At 36.2% G+C, this 16740-nt stretch overlaps 1 protein-coding gene across 2 annotated transcripts in view; it reads left to right on the forward strand.

Annotated features, from left to right (window-relative positions):
* LOC122038887 (proteasome adapter and scaffold protein ECM29-like) overlaps nt 1-16740 on the forward strand; it is a 53097-nt gene that overhangs the window by 9403 nt on the left and 26954 nt on the right. For both annotated transcript variants that reach the window (XM_042598849.1, XM_042598850.1), the window contains 15 exons: nt 1727-1879; nt 2910-2974; nt 6931-7015; nt 7165-7243; nt 7336-7444; nt 9752-9811; nt 10399-10517; nt 12359-12734; nt 12813-13000; nt 13080-13152; nt 14306-14444; nt 14562-14731; nt 14829-15176; nt 15756-15923; nt 16004-16297. In XM_042598849.1, the coding sequence (XP_042454783.1) occupies nt 1727-1879; nt 2910-2974; nt 6931-7015; nt 7165-7243; nt 7336-7444; nt 9752-9811; nt 10399-10517; nt 12359-12734; nt 12813-13000; nt 13080-13152; nt 14306-14444; nt 14562-14731; nt 14829-15176; nt 15756-15923; nt 16004-16297 (2426 nt within the window). The remainder of the gene's footprint in view (nt 1-1726; nt 1880-2909; nt 2975-6930; nt 7016-7164; nt 7244-7335; nt 7445-9751; nt 9812-10398; nt 10518-12358; nt 12735-12812; nt 13001-13079; nt 13153-14305; nt 14445-14561; nt 14732-14828; nt 15177-15755; nt 15924-16003; nt 16298-16740) is intronic.

Here is a 16740-nt window from a genome sequence, read left to right on the forward strand (position 1 = left end):
GGTGGTTGGAGTTTCTCTAATCATGCACATTGTTTTACAAACTCATAGGGTGGCAAGGTATATATTGTTCTCATCCTTGGAGGGAGATGGAGGTGTGCAAATTGTAAGGTCGGAGGCAGAGGGTCTATGGTCTATGATGGAGACCAAGGTTCAAAAGATGAGGGCATAAGTTGGAGGTTGCAAGGCCCGTGGCTGGGATTAGAGGAGGTGGGTGTCAAACTTTGGTAGTTGCTGTCTGGGCTGAGGGTAACACTGTATCAGAGGGTGACAGTGTGTAATAGGCAGATGCTTAGTTTTTTTTTTTGGGGTAATGGGTAAGTTAGGTTAGAGTAGAAATAAAAAATAACATATATAGTCATCTCATGGAAATTGTTTGACATTTTCTACGGACTGAGGAATCCATTTTGTTTTTTTTTTCTTCTAAAATTGTCTGGTTCTCTCAATTTAGTAAAATTGGTCTATTTTCCAAGTTTAGTAGAAATCAGTTACTTTTCCCAATTTAGTAAAAATTGATCAGACCAGCTTTTACTCTGGTTTTAGACTTCTGATCAGATTAAAGGATCAAAACGGATGATGTCTCAAGTTTGTTTTTTTTTTGATTTGCCCATGGTCCAGTTCGTTTTAATAACTGGGCTACTGGTTCAACTTCACTTAACTATGTTACAAGAGAATCTTTAAGGACTTTACTATCCCACTTATTTACTTATCTTGCAATAATTGGACAAGAGTTTTACCATATTTTGGCTACCATCAGCTGGCATCCACTCCCTAGGCTTCTCCTTTGGAATTGTATCCATTGTTCAAACTATTTAGTTATAAGAGGTTTTCTAGTGGGATCTGTCCTGTGTTCATCATTACAAGTGAATCTCCAAACACCTTAAACTCTATGTTTCAATTTTTCACTTAACATTCTTACAATGTAATATTCGTTGAGTTCACTTTGCCTCCTTTTGGTTTTCAATCAACTCCATTATTTTTAGTACTCACATTGACTACTATATAATATGATCTATTGCTACAAAAGGGACCACCAAGTATGTGGATAATATCATGGCAATGGAAATAGATTTATTTGTTACGTTATATTCTACTTGTGGCAAAAGACGACTCACTCACCCCAGGCGCCCCTCCACGCCCATCCCAAGGCAATTGGAAGGGAAGTAAATCATGGTGACCAAGCAGCGTCTCTTTGGGTGGGAGGGATTTTATTCCCGGATTGTGCCCCGGGGATTTGACCCCTGTTTTCATGTGGCAATCTACCACCCAAGTACCAACTTGGCTACTGGTGGGGACGTGTTATATTCTACTTGTGAACTATGTAGAAGAGAAAAATTATGCATTTTAATTGTTTGATTAAATCTGAATAGCCACTTCATTTCTTCAGTCTATAAAGTCAATATTCTATACCTTCTATATTTTCCTAACTTTGAATATTTAAGGAAATGCATGATAAGAACACAGGGAAATTTAGAATCTTGTAATTACTAAGATTATTCTTTTCACTTGAAATTATAACTGTAAGTGTTTTATATACTGATTATTGGTGCGCGTGCTTTGAATTCTATCAAATTGCCTTTTTGCAACAAGTTGTTAAGACGGTATCATGCCGTCTACACTTTTCAGTATGATATCTGAAATTCTGAAATGTTTAATTGATCTTGTGCTTATCTGCTTCCACAGTTAGGTATATCTCAATTTTTTAATTACAGTTTTTTTCATCATTTAGGTAATGTTGGGGTTGAAAGCATAGCTGCAGATTCCAAGGTAACTCCAGTGAATGTCGCAATGCGAGTGCGGCTCATGTCTATTTTTTGCCGATCAATTACTGCAGCAAATGCTTTTCCTTCAACACTACAGTGTATCTTCAGTTGCATTTATGGTACTAGATGCTTTTCTTGCTCTTTCTACTTGATACTCATTTTCTATGAGTTCTTTGCAAGGTTTGATGAGCACACAGATTCTGGATGAAATTTTTGCCATTTCTGTTTTTGGATATCTCTTACCCGGTTGTCTCAGAGATTATGGAAGAAGATTTGACTCCATTATTCTATATCTATCTTAAGAGTTTCTTCACTTCGTTAATTGATTCACTTTCTTACAGTGCCACATATATAAATACTTACACTGATGACATTATTCTTTAATTTTATTTGGAATTCCAAAGCAATACTTTCTGTTAACAGATCCCTAATTGTTGTATTCTATAATTTTCTAATATAAAATGTCTTTTTAAGCAGTAAAATGGTTACTCAAGGGACATTGGAAGGAGTTTTGAGATTAAATAATGGCTGTGAGCATATTGGTTCTTGTATTTTTGAAGATTTAGCGTTCTAATCTGTTTTTTTTGTTTCCGTACGATTTTCAAAACTATAATTGGCATTCAGGGTGCTTTTAATAGTTAACAGCCAATAGCTCTGATATTGCGGACTAAAAAGTACTGGCATCAGGAGATTTTAGAATTCTAGTAATATTTCTCCTGAGTAAGTAGTAAGTGTAACTCACAGAATCCAACTCATTTATTGTTTTTCTTTTTGATGATGAATCAAAATTATCTTTAATTTACTACTTGAATTTTTTGCTGCTTTGTGACTGCTTGGAAATCCAAACAATCCAACCTATCAATACACAAAATTGACATATTTGATCAGCATGTCAGAAGGTACTATTTTTTTAAAAAAAAAAGAGAGGAAAGGATAAAAACATCTTTTCATCACAATTACGTTTATGCTAGTCTTTGTAGAGTATGATCCCATATGTTTCTTGACCTTATGAGTCATTCTCTAGTTCTATTTGCCTCACTTATCGTTTGATTTGTTAGTGGATCAATTTTCCTTTCCATTTCATTTTCCCCTTGTGATGCCATCTTCTTACTCATTTTTAGTATCATTATGTTGGTTCATCTGAAATAGGGGATTCAACCATTTCAAGACTGAAGCAGCTAGGGATGGAATTTACTGTTTGGGTATTTAAACATGTATGGATTTGATTTCAACTGCATTATCCTTTAATTATCCCCTTATATTTTAATCTCTCTTTTATTTCTTTTTTAATGTTTAATCTTGCTTGATCTTTGTGTAGAAGTTAGAATATAGTGATAATTATCTGATGTCAACATCATATCTGAACTCCCTCATCAAAGTTTTTAGCCTTAACGTTGTTAAACATTATATTGTGCTTCTCATAAGTTTAAGACATAGTTAAACACATGAGATGTTTAGTTATTATTCTTGTTCTCTCTCTTAGTAATGTTTGAAAATGCATCAATATTTACCATGGGTGTTTGAAAGCAAGGAGTTTTATTGACTATGTTCTAGTTCAATCCTCGAACCTAACAATGTTATTTTGGAGTCATGTATAGAGGTAGAAAGTTTGCTTCATTTTATGACCAGGTGTTAACTTATGACCAGGCTAATATGTGACAGTTGATAATATCACACCAACAGAAACTAGAGACCTAGGATTGCTTACTGATTCAATCACAGAAGATAAAATACAATCAAGGAAGTCAAGCTCGGAAGTCTCATTTTGCTAGTCTCTGATTGGATGAAGGATTTTTAGTAATTACTTTCATTCTATTTCCCAGGTTCAATTCCTTTGTGGAAAAAATTGATTTCCCAATTTCATCCCCTTTGCTGAAACTTTTTCAATATGAAGGAAGCCACCCGGATTGTCTGGCATTAGTTATAGGAATATAAAGACACTTTACCTTTTATCAAGTTATGTTGGCTTAGCCTTGTATTGATGCATGATACGGTGATGAAGAGGGCCCATCAAAGATAGGTCAAAGTAAGGAAGATCAACTGACGTGGAGGTCAAAGTCAAGGAAGGTAAAGGTGTAGGCGATCTTGTGTATGGCCGGCTAGAAGGGGGGTTGGATGGACGGCACCTCCAAATGATCGCTTCCTACGTATTCGTTAGTTGCACAGCGAATAATACAAGAACAAGTACGAATACTAATACGAATACAAATATAAACAAGAAAGCTAATCTAAAGACAATAAGGAAATGCAAATCGCTAACACGACGATTTACGTGGTTCGGAGATAACTTGCTCCTACTCCATGGTTGTCCGTAAGGTGGACGATCCCTCAATCCGTCAGTGGATTAGTCCTTGGGAAACTCCGGCTAACTCAAGCCTTCTTATGGGTGGAGAAACCTCACCACAACACTCACCAAGACCTCTTGAGCACTTGTTGACTACTAATTAGGGTTAACCACCACTAATTTCATCAACCTTAACCAAACTTCCAAGCCTTGGTTATATAGGCTAGTGTCAGTCGACTACTCTCTATGGAGATACGACCGTTACAACCCAACGGCTCGATACCAGTCGACTGGTGAAAGTACCAGTCGACTGCTCCACAGGCCGAGTGAACAAAAGCGCTCCTAGTGGACTGTACCAGTCCACTGATATTTCCATCAGTAGTCGATTGGTACCCCGCACTCGGACCCTCACCCTTACGACTCACTTGACTCTTCTTCGTTGCAGCCTTGACCTCTTGCCTTCAAGCCTACTTTCTTTGGCTCTCGTCCCTCGGATGCACCTAAGTCCGTGGCTCGTCCCAATGCCAACCTTCGCATATGTCTCGAAGTCGCTTCCCTCGGTCCTTGTCCTTGTTGTCTTGTCCACGGTCCCTCGGATGCTCTATCTTTCATCGGACCCGAAACCATCAAGCTGAGTCATATGTGTATCCTGCAAACCTGCACAACTCAAATACACATATCAAATACAAGTGTGAACCTAACTTAAACCCTTTGCCCAAACACCAAAACACATGGTTGCACGGACTATTGGGATCCCTCCAACAAAAGGGATGTTGTCCACAGATTAGGCAAGGCTAACCGTTCGGTTGAGTTACGGCCGGACGGGCAGCACGCCCGAATGGACGAGCAGGGCCAAGCGGACAACATAAGGTTACGAGATCAACAGACAGTACCTCCCTCGGCCATCGTCTCTGCCGAGCGGACGACGTGTTCGTTCAGGGAGGAGCCCTTCGATTATGGAAAAGCTAAGTGAAGGGAGATTACTCTGTGCAGCACAACCGAGCGGGGCGTGTTTCGGCTGAGTGACCATCGATCAACCTATAGCGGGACCCACCTACGTACCTCCTTGTACCCTTTTGGAGGTTTGTGCCAGTGACAACAAGAGCATGTTCCGTAGGCAAATAGTATGATAGAAGCTTCCAACCTGTGGATTTGCATGCTTGCTTAAGGAAAGGTGTTAGAGACACTTTTAGACTTGTTTTTTCCTAGGATGCTTGGGAAAATGTGCGCCCACTTTGAGAGGCGTGCGTAGACACTACAGTGACACTATAAAAGGGGTTCTCATCTACAGGCAGAGGTATGCGCAACTTCGTTATTTCACACACACTAGCTATAATTTTCTACTATTCTCCACTTGTCGGAAACTGATTTGAGCGTGGGCCAACGCCGAGAACCTCTTCCCGGCCCGACACTAACACCTCTTGTGTTGCAGGACCGCGTGGAATCTTCACTTCATCAACCTTCAAGCTACATCCCCAGCTTGCCATCTTCTCCACTTTCGGACAGGAACAATGCATATTTAATGTGCCTTGATCCATGTTAGATGTCTCTTGAGTTAGAGGGCCTCAAGGAAGATTTGACTATGATGAAATTGCCTATTCCTAATTTTCCTTGGTAAGATGAAAAATACTTGGAACTAAAGGAAAAAGGAACAGTGACAGTTAATTTTGTAAACTAGCCAAAGAAGAAGAAACGAGACTGATGGGAACTTCAGAGGCCTTCCAAAGAATGGGAAAAGTGAGAGAAAAAGAGGGCATTATGTCCTGATCTTTGAGGGAGGAAATCACTAGTGAGCAAGGGTTATTATCTATTTAGTTAGGTGAAGTGCATTGGCCTCGCTTGTTTTCTTTGTATTGAAATTTTATTATAGATTTATCATTTATTTTAGTTTTACATAAAAACCTTTGATTTCTACAGTTTGTCACCACACAATTTAAGTTTCCAAGTGTAATCCTTTTCACTATCATCAGTTAATAGTTAATACAATATCATCTGCAGATAGCTCATACACCAAGGTTGTTTATGTTATTAGCAATTTCATTCTTATACTAATGTAAGAAGATAGGAACTTAGAATTGATCCCTTGAAGAAAAATAATTCATTGATACCCAGTCGATGTAACATTAATAATTCATAATTCATTGTCATGATGCATCTCATCAATATAACTTTTAGATATTTGTTTTCTCCTCTAAAGTCAATCACAGTAATTCTCTCGAATATATTATTGTTTCTTCTAAGCCAATAAAAATCACATGTAAATCCTTTTTTCCCTTATTTCATTATGTCTCATCATTAATCGATTGCTTAGGAGGATTTCAGGGACAACTGAAAGTACAGTTAGTATTTATTTTTAGGTAAACTCTTAAATCTATATCAGCTGGTTAGGGTACTATTTACCACGACTTAGTATTTGGATCACACTTCACTGAGTAGTATAGGATTGAATTGAGTGTAACATTTGATTCAGGGCCTGTGTTCTATATCTTCTGATATATTCTTTTGACTTGTACCAACCTCTATTGATCTGTGGCAATTGCTATTTGTGTTGTCTAGAGACTTTCATCATCATCATCATTATTGTCAATCTGTGTTTATCTATGTGAATCTTATCCCTCCATTGAGCTGACACAATCCATGTTTAAAGACTTCAAAACCTGAAAAATGTAAATATCACTCTTTCAAAAGACAACTGCTATTTAGGCATGTATGGGTATTGATATCAGTTTCAGGTATACATTTGCGTTTTTTCCTTGGTTGAATATAAAACTAAGAGCCTTTATCATGTTTGTCTTTTCTTAGCTGATGACACTATCTATGGGCTCTAAATATATTCCTCTTTCCAAGACTATGTCAAAATTTTAATCTGATGGATAATTTTTGTAGGCGATAATGGATCAATTGAAGCTCATGGCTCCTGTTATTTTAAGCGGAATAATACGATCTCTTGATGCTTCAAAGGCGGAAGCTGGTGAATACATATTTGCGTTTTAGTCTTTTTCTTGTATTTTGCCTCTTTGGTGGAGCTGTTATGATATTGTCAAATACTAGTCACATGCACATTTCTTCTATCTGCATTGTTCTCATGAATATTGTTTAAGCTAATATCCTGTTCCCCAGAGGCTGTTCCAAAGGATGTCAAGATTTTTGCTTACCAAGCTATTGGTTTGCTTGCATCACGTATGCCTCATCTTTTCAGGCAGGTGTTGTTTTTCTAGATTCTATAATACTAACTGAAATTTCATCAAGAATATGATTTGTACTCCTTTTCTTACTGTTCCTTTGTGGCAGAGAGAAAATTGACATGGCTCTTCGGATGTTTACTGCGTTAAAGTTGGAGGACCAATCCCTGCACCTCACTATTCAAGATACAATTATTTGCCTTGCAGTGGCATACAAGGTATTTTTTAAGTAGTGCATAATGTATTGTTCTCTTCCAACTTGAGACGGATTTTAAAGTTTTCTATGCCGAAAAATATGCAACTATAGCAATGTTAGCTTGATTATTCTTTGCACTTCTAGAAAGAACCGTGAGTAATAGCATGATGACGGTGTGACATATTCCAATTATGAAGTGTTGAGTTCATTTTGGCATATGTTGCAACTGATATTTAAATTTTTAGATCCTTGGTTCACATAAGGTAAGTCTTATCTTGCTGTTTGATGAGAAAATTGGTTTCTATAGACAGAAAGCTTTGGGCAATTTAAGGGAAGAGTAGATAAGTATGGACATTCTTTTCTTGCTTAACCTTCAGAGAAGTTAATTGCTTGTTTACTTGGATAGAAATGGGAGGAAGGAACAAGGGATGATAGATAATTTCATTATTTTTCCCATTATCTCTCTTTTTAAAGGTTTTTTATGCCCCCAATGCATCTGCACTGCTAGTAGCATGGTATGATACTCATGAAGCCTCTGACAATTTCTTTAGCACCTGCTGCACCAGAGTCAATTATGCACACACACACAAGAAAAACATTACAAGAAATACACAATCAGTATTTTCAAAATTTCAGATTTCAGAAATTGATTAAGCTATCTTGAACGCATTAAAAAAAATAAATTTTATAATTACTGACAGTCTTACACCATAAAGCCCTAACTACATTAAGAAAAATAAGTAACAAAATCAAAATGCATGAAATCCTTAAAAGTGTGTGAAATATCATCAAAGCATCTTTCTGCTACCGCCTTGACGTTAATCATCTGAATTCTTAGACACCCGCTTCTCATGACCCTAAAGTGAAAAGAGAAGGAAGCGGAAAGAGAAGGAGGTTAATAGGGAAAACTAAGTATGCAAGCAACACAATGAATTGATGATAAGGATAATATATGGTAATAAAAAGAAAAAATATTAATTGCAATTAATAAACATTAAATTACAACTTCACCACTGTGAGACACTAATCCATGTGTCTGGTTAGAACCATTCTTTGCATTTGAGTTTTGCACTTCCATTCTGCGATAGTGAGTACCTATGTATGCTAACATGTGCATGATTAGCAAAGGTAATCTGAACTTGACGTAGCACATCGCCCTTGCTGACATGGCTAATATATATTTTAGGGGATAGGCCTGCTTACCTGTTAGATTGGTCCAGAAAGCATTCTTTTGGTCAAAGGTCTCACTGCAATCTACTATAAAATCCAAGGGACATCATGTCGTGCAACAAGATAAATAAAAAACTAGGTTAACCTACATTACTTCATATGAACCACATGAAAAATAACAAGTACAATAGTAAAATAATCACGACAAGGACAATCTACAAGAATCTCAGCTAACATGATGGCATCATCAAAAGGGAAATAAATGATATTCAACATAATAAGATGAATCAAAGCAAGCAGCAAGGTAGTCGAGATTCTTTAGGGTAGGTGCATGGAGACTAAACATTGAATGCTCTTCCTTACAGATATTCCTGATTCAATTTAGAGAGATGGAGAGCCTGAATATGCCGCTATTGATGAGAATCAACAACATACCACCAACTAAATTGTTGCTATTCTTAAGGAGCTGTTTGTAGCATTGGTAGATGATAAAATGATGGAATGTGTTATAAATGGTACGAACATGTTCATGTAAATCTCATTGTTTGACAAGTCGCTTCAATTATTTTTGAAGATTTTGAGTTGAAGTTGTGAAGGTTAAAAGAAGATAAAAAAATTCTTATTAATATAACTGAAAAAGGCTAAATAATCTGGTATTACCAGTGATGTAACCATACATAGCTCAATAGTGGGATAGGATCCATATAACAATTGCCAAATTTGTTGGATTACTGTGCTTGTTTCTTTTGGTTTTTACCTTTGCAAATCAACAGTTTTCCACCCCTTCCCTTTTCACTACTTTCCAGAATCTCAGTACTAGTTAGCTTATTATTCAAGTTTACTTGAGTAGATTCACTAAGTATGCTATATAAAATTAGTGAGTAGGTTTGCAACACCAAAACCTTCCCGTTTGCATCATGGTGGCCTAACTTAAAATTGACAGGGGAGTCTCTGACTCGAGATTCACAAAGATGTTATAAGATTGTTTTAACTTTTTATATTCTTTTCCATTTTTATCTCTAAATTGTTAACTTAAACACGCACATGCAATCTGGTTAGTCATTTCTATCCTAATAGTTTTCTAAATTAATGATTTTATAAGCCTTGTATTTATATGATACAAATAAATTTCTATAATTCTTTTGATCATCTTATTCAGAGTGCTCCAGTGGCTGTCTTGAAAGAAATTGAAGAACTTGTGTTCGAAAACTCTCAAGCGGTAAAGCTACTTTTTTTTATCTTCTTATAATTGATTTTCCTTTTGCCGCTTGATACTAAGATTGACATGTAACCTCTGGTATTATTGAGTCTCACTTTTACGGCTTGCTTATTGTTGTTCAGCATCTGCAAGCACTATTGTACTTGTTTAATATTTTTTTTCTAATACAAGTGTTGTCTAATAGCAAGACTTTTTGACAAACTATTTCCAGAAGTCATGTTTGGATGAGAATTGCATGTAGGACAGCTGTCGGAAAACATTAGAGCATAAAAAAGCTTTTGCATTATTATATAATATTTTATTCAAATCGAATGAACAAAATTAGGGACATAAATGCCCCATAAGAACAAATGGAGTTTGTTGCTCCATATTTCATGAATATTACCTAATATTCTTGATTTGCTGCTTGATGAAGGTTCAGGTTGAAATTTAATAAATTCTATAATCACTGCCACACCAACCACACATAAATGTTGTGTTGAGCATTGATTTTAGAATTTCTTTTGGTTGTGGATAATTGACATTTTTTCCTAATTTAGAATATGCTTTGGTTGTGGATAACTGACATTTTTTCCTAATTTTGCAAGGCACAAAGTGATGTGCGGTTTTGTGCAATAAGGTGGGCTACCTCTTTATTTGATACAAGTCATTGTCCTAGCCGTTACATTTGCATTCTTGGAGCTGCAGACTCAAAGATGGACATAAGGTTACATTTTTCTCATCATTACCTTGCCTTTTCTGATGTTTGTGTAAGTTTACTTTGTTGTTTTTTATTTAGGTGATTTCCTTTTTTTCTCCATCCATCAAAGCCAACCTGCAACTGTTGAGATCTATAAACCATAATCGAAACAAATAGTATATATCATGTTGATCCATTCTGGTCCTTTGTAGAAATTCTCGAGTCTGATAAGAAATCCAATATTGAGCAATGATTTTTTTAGAATCTTTGATTTTTCTCTCTTATATGTAACCCACATTCTTCCTATATGCTTCCAAGCAACCCTTTTAAACTTGATAACCTAGCCCATCTTATCACTACTCGCATAGATGAGTTATTCTGACCTGTTAGTTCCAACCATTGGCCCTGGCCCAAAATGCTTAGCCCAAGTTAGCAGTTGCTAGCTTGTCGAAGTTTATAAATTCCCTCTATTGGCCTACAACACATCATGTGCAACTGAATTTTGGTATCACAGTCTTCCTCCACTTATTGCCTGCTGTTACTATGAACACTTCAACTCATAGTTCAAAATTGTTTATTAGTAGCACATGAGGCTCAATGGTCGCTCTCTCATCACATAGCTAATCCTTTTCAATGCCTTATCATACCTAGAATTAGGTCTACTCATATATCAATTGTCATGAGTCAAATAGATGAGTGAATCAATACATTAACTTGTTAGGCCTAAAGACCACTCAAAATGCATATGCTCAAGTTCACAATAACTAACCTATCTAAACTTTCAAACCTCCTTTGCAAATCAACAACTCACTATACGAGACTGAACTGAGATATCACACATTTATTGGCTTTTGTGACCGAATTCTGTGTCATCCTTCTTTTATAACACTCCACAGGTTTTACCAAGTTAGGAGCAATTTTTGTTTGCCTAACCTACTGACTGGAAATATTCAGAGCCATGGTTCAGTACCTCTCTGCCAGCAAAATGCTTAGATAGTTTTAGCAGATACAGGCAATCTTGGTTTGTCTCCTATCTAATTTGATTATCTGGAAACTACGTAAAGTTCCACATTCGACCTCAATGTTTCTTGTGTTTCCCTTTTCATTTACTTAGGCTATTTGAACTGTAGCACAATTGACTTCAATAAATAAAATTCTGCATTATACATCATACCATTTTGTCAAGATTTCATTGACTTATATGGAACATGTAGGTGTAAGAGAAATGAGCATGTGAAAACGGATTTGTGAGGCTAAAAATTAAAAAAATACTACTATCCCATTGCAATCAGATGGAAATGGTTGATAAAATGAGAACAATAGATTAAACTGGTATAAACATGTTCAAAGGTAACTAATTGATTTTTAATTAAATAAATTGGATTGAGTACAATTGGAGTAAGAATAGTGGGACATCAAAGAAAACTCTATTTAATGTAATAAATAGTTATTTTAAGAACCTTTTTATTACTACTAATATGGCTCTGCATAAAATTAAATTTGGGGACAAGATCCATATATGATCACTACAACCATCACAATCACCATCAATCTTGTATTAATCTCAATTATTTGTGGTAGGATACATCTGTTTTGTCGATTGACTTCCATGCAAGGGTATGTGCTAATAATATTCAGCTTTCTTAGTTTTTTTTTTTCTTTCTATTTTGTCAACTGAAGTTTTTTTTAATCTTCCTCTATTCCTTGCACCGTTCAACTCTAATTGATTCAATATTCACTGCATATATTATATCTCCTTGGCCTATTTCAATTGCATCCACAAAACTTTTTTCTAGATTCAGAATTTTTCTTAAATTCATTTTCTGTGTCGGTTGATGTTTCCCTCCCCATTTCATTATTGTTACTAGGGAAATGGCACTTGAAGGACTGCAACTTATGGAAGATCAAGAACAGACATCTGAAGTAAATGCTGACCTGAAGTATCCTGATCTTACAAATATGCTTCATTACATATGCAATCAGCAGCCGAAGTTATTAAATTCTTCTGAGATAGGAGAACGAATGCTTCTGTTCCCATCTAAAACATATGTTGCCATGGTTAAATTTCTGATGAAGTGTTTTAAGGCAGAGTCATCCAAGATCAACATTGAGACAGTTGTATCCCATTCAGAAATTTTTACCCTCTTCTCAATTTTAGAGCATGCTATGGCATTTGAAGGATCTGTTGAGCTTCATGCTACTGCCAGCAAGGCATTAGTTGAAATTGGTGCTTATCTACCAGAGGTTAGTATTGTCTTTCAATTAATTTTGGCTGCCCTTTAATTTCTTTTAGCTCATTAATTGTGTTTTTGCCCTTTACAGTTAGTAGCAACTCATTATGCTGAACGCCTGTCTTGGTTAAAGCCTTTACTGAGCCACATTGATACTGATACTCGTGAATCTGCATCACGCTTACTCGGAATTGCTTGTTCTGCTTTGCCATCTCCAATTGTGTCCACAGTATTATCTGAAATTTCAGACTCTATTGGTGGCAGCACCCACACATTAAGGTTTTTGACAATAGCTTGGTTTATCTGTTTGAGTGAATTAGCTTTTATTCAAGTTTAACTGTGCATTGAATGCTATCAGATTTGAAAATCGTCATGGGGCATTGTGTGCTCTAGGATATATGGCAGCTGAATGCATAAAAGAACCACCAAAAGCAAGTATCTTTCGAACTGTATCTGGCTACTCATTGTTCTTATTTTCAGTGACTTTATTAAGTTTTTCATTACTCTTATGAAGCAAACTGAAGAAAATGGCTATCTTCTTTCTCCTTTTCCCATTCCATATGTTTTATTAGTCAAACTAACATCCAAACTCTATTTTCTTGGCTTTTAGATGCCTATCAATTTTTTTTCTGTACTTTGTAATTCTGTATGATTTCTTTGTTTCCTTACTGATGATCTCTGAGGACTTGTTCAGTTGAAATAACAATAAATTGAAGGATTGATGGGGAGGGAGGGATGTATAAATGAGCGGATGTATGAGGATTGTTTTATCTTCAATTAACTATTGATCAACTTCAATTGCCAATCAACTTAACAAAAACAATTTAATTTAAAGATTACCATGGCACTATACTATTCAAAATTTTTAATGAAGAATCAACTTGATGAACACTAAATAAATGGCATATTTTGTTAAATATAGATAGTAATATGATAACCATGGTAATCAGATGAAAAGTCAATAACCTAATGATATGAAAATTTACTTCAATAACTAGAACCATATTTTACAAATATTATTAAACAATCTTTTAAAATTCTTAATATAAATTTATAGTTGATTGATTTTTTGAAAATAATTATTTACAATTAACCAATGTAATTAATATTTTTTTATTGAAAAGTGGACATCGGTGCAACTGCACTGATGACAAATTTTGACATTGAGGGTGGCGGTTGATGCTAGATGTAGAAACGATGTTAGTGCCTGAGTGATGGTGCATGAGGAAACTCTTTATAAATTTGTGGTAGTGGCATGTGAGGTAACCCACAAAGAAACAATTAAGATATGATTAATATGCTTATAAAGACTATAGGTTAGGCTTGTAATTAACTAATTGTTATCATCCATTCTTCCCTTACCCCTCCCTCTCTTCAATTTGGGAGTGGCAAAAAGAAGGATAAATTATAATCTTTTTCCTTTGACTTATCCCTCCTGAGTGATCCATCTCCCCAGCTGAATGTATGAATATATGGATCCATCCATCCACTCATCCATCCTTCAATTATTTGTCCAAATGAACAAGCCCTTAGTTTCTGACAACATTTTAGTGGCTAATATGCTGATGACTTGCATTCATTCAGATACCAGAGGCGCATCTTAAGGTTGTTATTGATACTCTTGTACATGTCGTTGAAAATGAGAATTCAGAACTGGCTTCTGTTGCAATGGAAGCGCTTGGCCATATTGGTCTTCGATGTACATTATCTTCATATTGGCAAGGTAAGCTTTTAGATTTTCTATTATATTTATGGAGGGACATTGGATAGAAAATTCTTCAACAACTTACCACGAAAACCAAGCTCAACTTTCCTCAGCTTTCTTATGAACTTCTGGCAGCTGGAATTCTAACTGTTTTGCAAGGAAAGCTAAATAAACTACTTTCTGGAGATGATATTAAATCCATTCAAAGGATTCTGATTTCATTGGGCCATATTTCACTAAAGGAAACCTCCTTTGAACAAATACAATGTGCTCTTGATCTCATTTTTAGTCTTTGTCGGTCGAAGGTATAAAATTATTTGTCTATTTTCTTATATTTTTATTGTATGCATAGCCTAAATTGGTTGATTTCTTTACTCCGATTATATATTTTGGAATGTTAAGGTGGAGGAGATCCTTTTTGCTTCTGGGGAGGCTCTATCATTTATATGGGGCGGTGTTCCTGTCACTGTGGACATGATACTTAAATCAAATTACAATTCCCTGTCTAAAGTCTCCAGCTATCTTACTGCTGGCATATGTGCATCTAAAACTCCCAGACTCTCTCTTGAGAATGACATAAATATTGAGTCACAGATAAGGGCCCAAGAAGTGATAATACGAAAACTTTTTGATGTTCTCTTATACAGTTCCAGAAAGGAAGAACGATGTGCTGGTACTGTATGGTTGGTCTCACTCTTAATGTATTGTGGGCATCATCCAAAAATTCAACATATCCTTCCTGAAATTCAGGTTTGCTTCTTTCATTAAAGATCACCTTGAAGTATTTCTTATTGTCAGTATTCATGTGATACAACATTATTGGATTTCATCTTATGTTGTTTGCTATCACGAGTTTCATCCCACATTACCAATATAAAAAGATGAGGATGTGTTTTTTGAAGGTAAGCATAGGCAGAAAACTTTCTGCAAATTATATTTTCCTTCCTCCTTGTTTCCCCTCTTTGTTTGTTCTTTTGTACTCCTCGAATCAAAAGCCCAACTTTCTGCAGGAGTAGCAGGACCTGTAAACTTATTTATGTCACTTGGTAATAAGTTATGATCACACATGACATGCTTGATACCTTTCTTGATTAGACATATACATGTAAATTGGATATTCTTGTCTTAAGGTATCTAAATAGCATGATGGCTTGAAAATATACTGTCCTGTGGTTAAATTTTGTTCCCACAATATTACTGAAATAGCATGCAATTTTGTCCCTTTTTCTTGCTTGTGGGTGGACAACCAAAGTGGGTGCAGGGAGTGGTAATGAAAACTATTTGAAGGTTTTCTTCTATTTTTTCATTGTTTTTATTTTAAATTTCCAGGAAGCCTTTTCGCACCTTCTTGGTGAACAAAATGATCTCACACAGGAGCTGGCATCCCAAGGTATGAGCATTGTGTACGAACTTGGTGATCCTTCAATGAAAGAGAGTCTTGTAAATGCTCTTGTAAGTACATTAACTGGCACAGGGAAGAGGAAAAGAGCTATCAAGGTATTCCTTTTAAATCTGGTTTCTTTCTGTGATCTACTCAGTTATTATTATTGACTGAGTAAATTTATTTTCTCTTATAGCTGATGGATGATTCTGAAGTTTTTCAAGAAGGGGCAATTGGTGATACTCTCAGTGGAGGAAAATTAAGCACTTATAAAGAACTTTGCAGTCTAGCCAATGAGATGGGCCAACCTGACTTGATTTACAAGTTCATGGATCTAGCTAACTATCAAGCTTCCCTCAATTCTAAGAGAGGTGCAGCATTTGGATTTTCAAAAATTGCGAAGCAGGCTGGAGATGCTCTTCAGCCATATCTACGCACTTTGATTCCTAGGCTTGTGAGGTACCAATATGACCCAGATAAGAATGTCCAGGTAAAGTCTTACTGCCTTTCATGAACAGTCTACATAAGTGTTCTTGCTATACGCATGTGTGTGTGATCCCTATGCAATTGTTTTACTATAGTTATTTTGCTGCCTCAAATGCTTATATTGCATTTCTAATCATGGAATGAAGACCATTTTTGTTAACTGATCCCGTCCGGAAGCTGAGAAGAGTGGACTGTCGGTGACGTGGTGCCGGTGTTGACCGTGAGGAGACTTAGAGCTAAAAACCAGGAGGAGGGGGTGAGCTGTCTTCGCTGCTAGAAGAATCTGCAAACAGACTGAGCTTTCCCCGGCCTTGCACTCCGACACTCGAGGTCAATCCCAAAAGTGTGTAAGGATCCAGCTAAATGGTAGAGAGATGAAATGCACGAAGGATAAGCTTGGGAAATGTACCCTGGCCCAGGAGGCGTCCTCTGGTAGATCGGTGAGCT

The sequence above is a fragment of the Zingiber officinale genome, chromosome 1A (genome assembly GCF_018446385.1).
Source record: "Zingiber officinale cultivar Zhangliang chromosome 1A, Zo_v1.1, whole genome shotgun sequence".
Classification (NCBI taxonomy): Eukaryota; Viridiplantae; Streptophyta; class Magnoliopsida; order Zingiberales; family Zingiberaceae; genus Zingiber; species Zingiber officinale.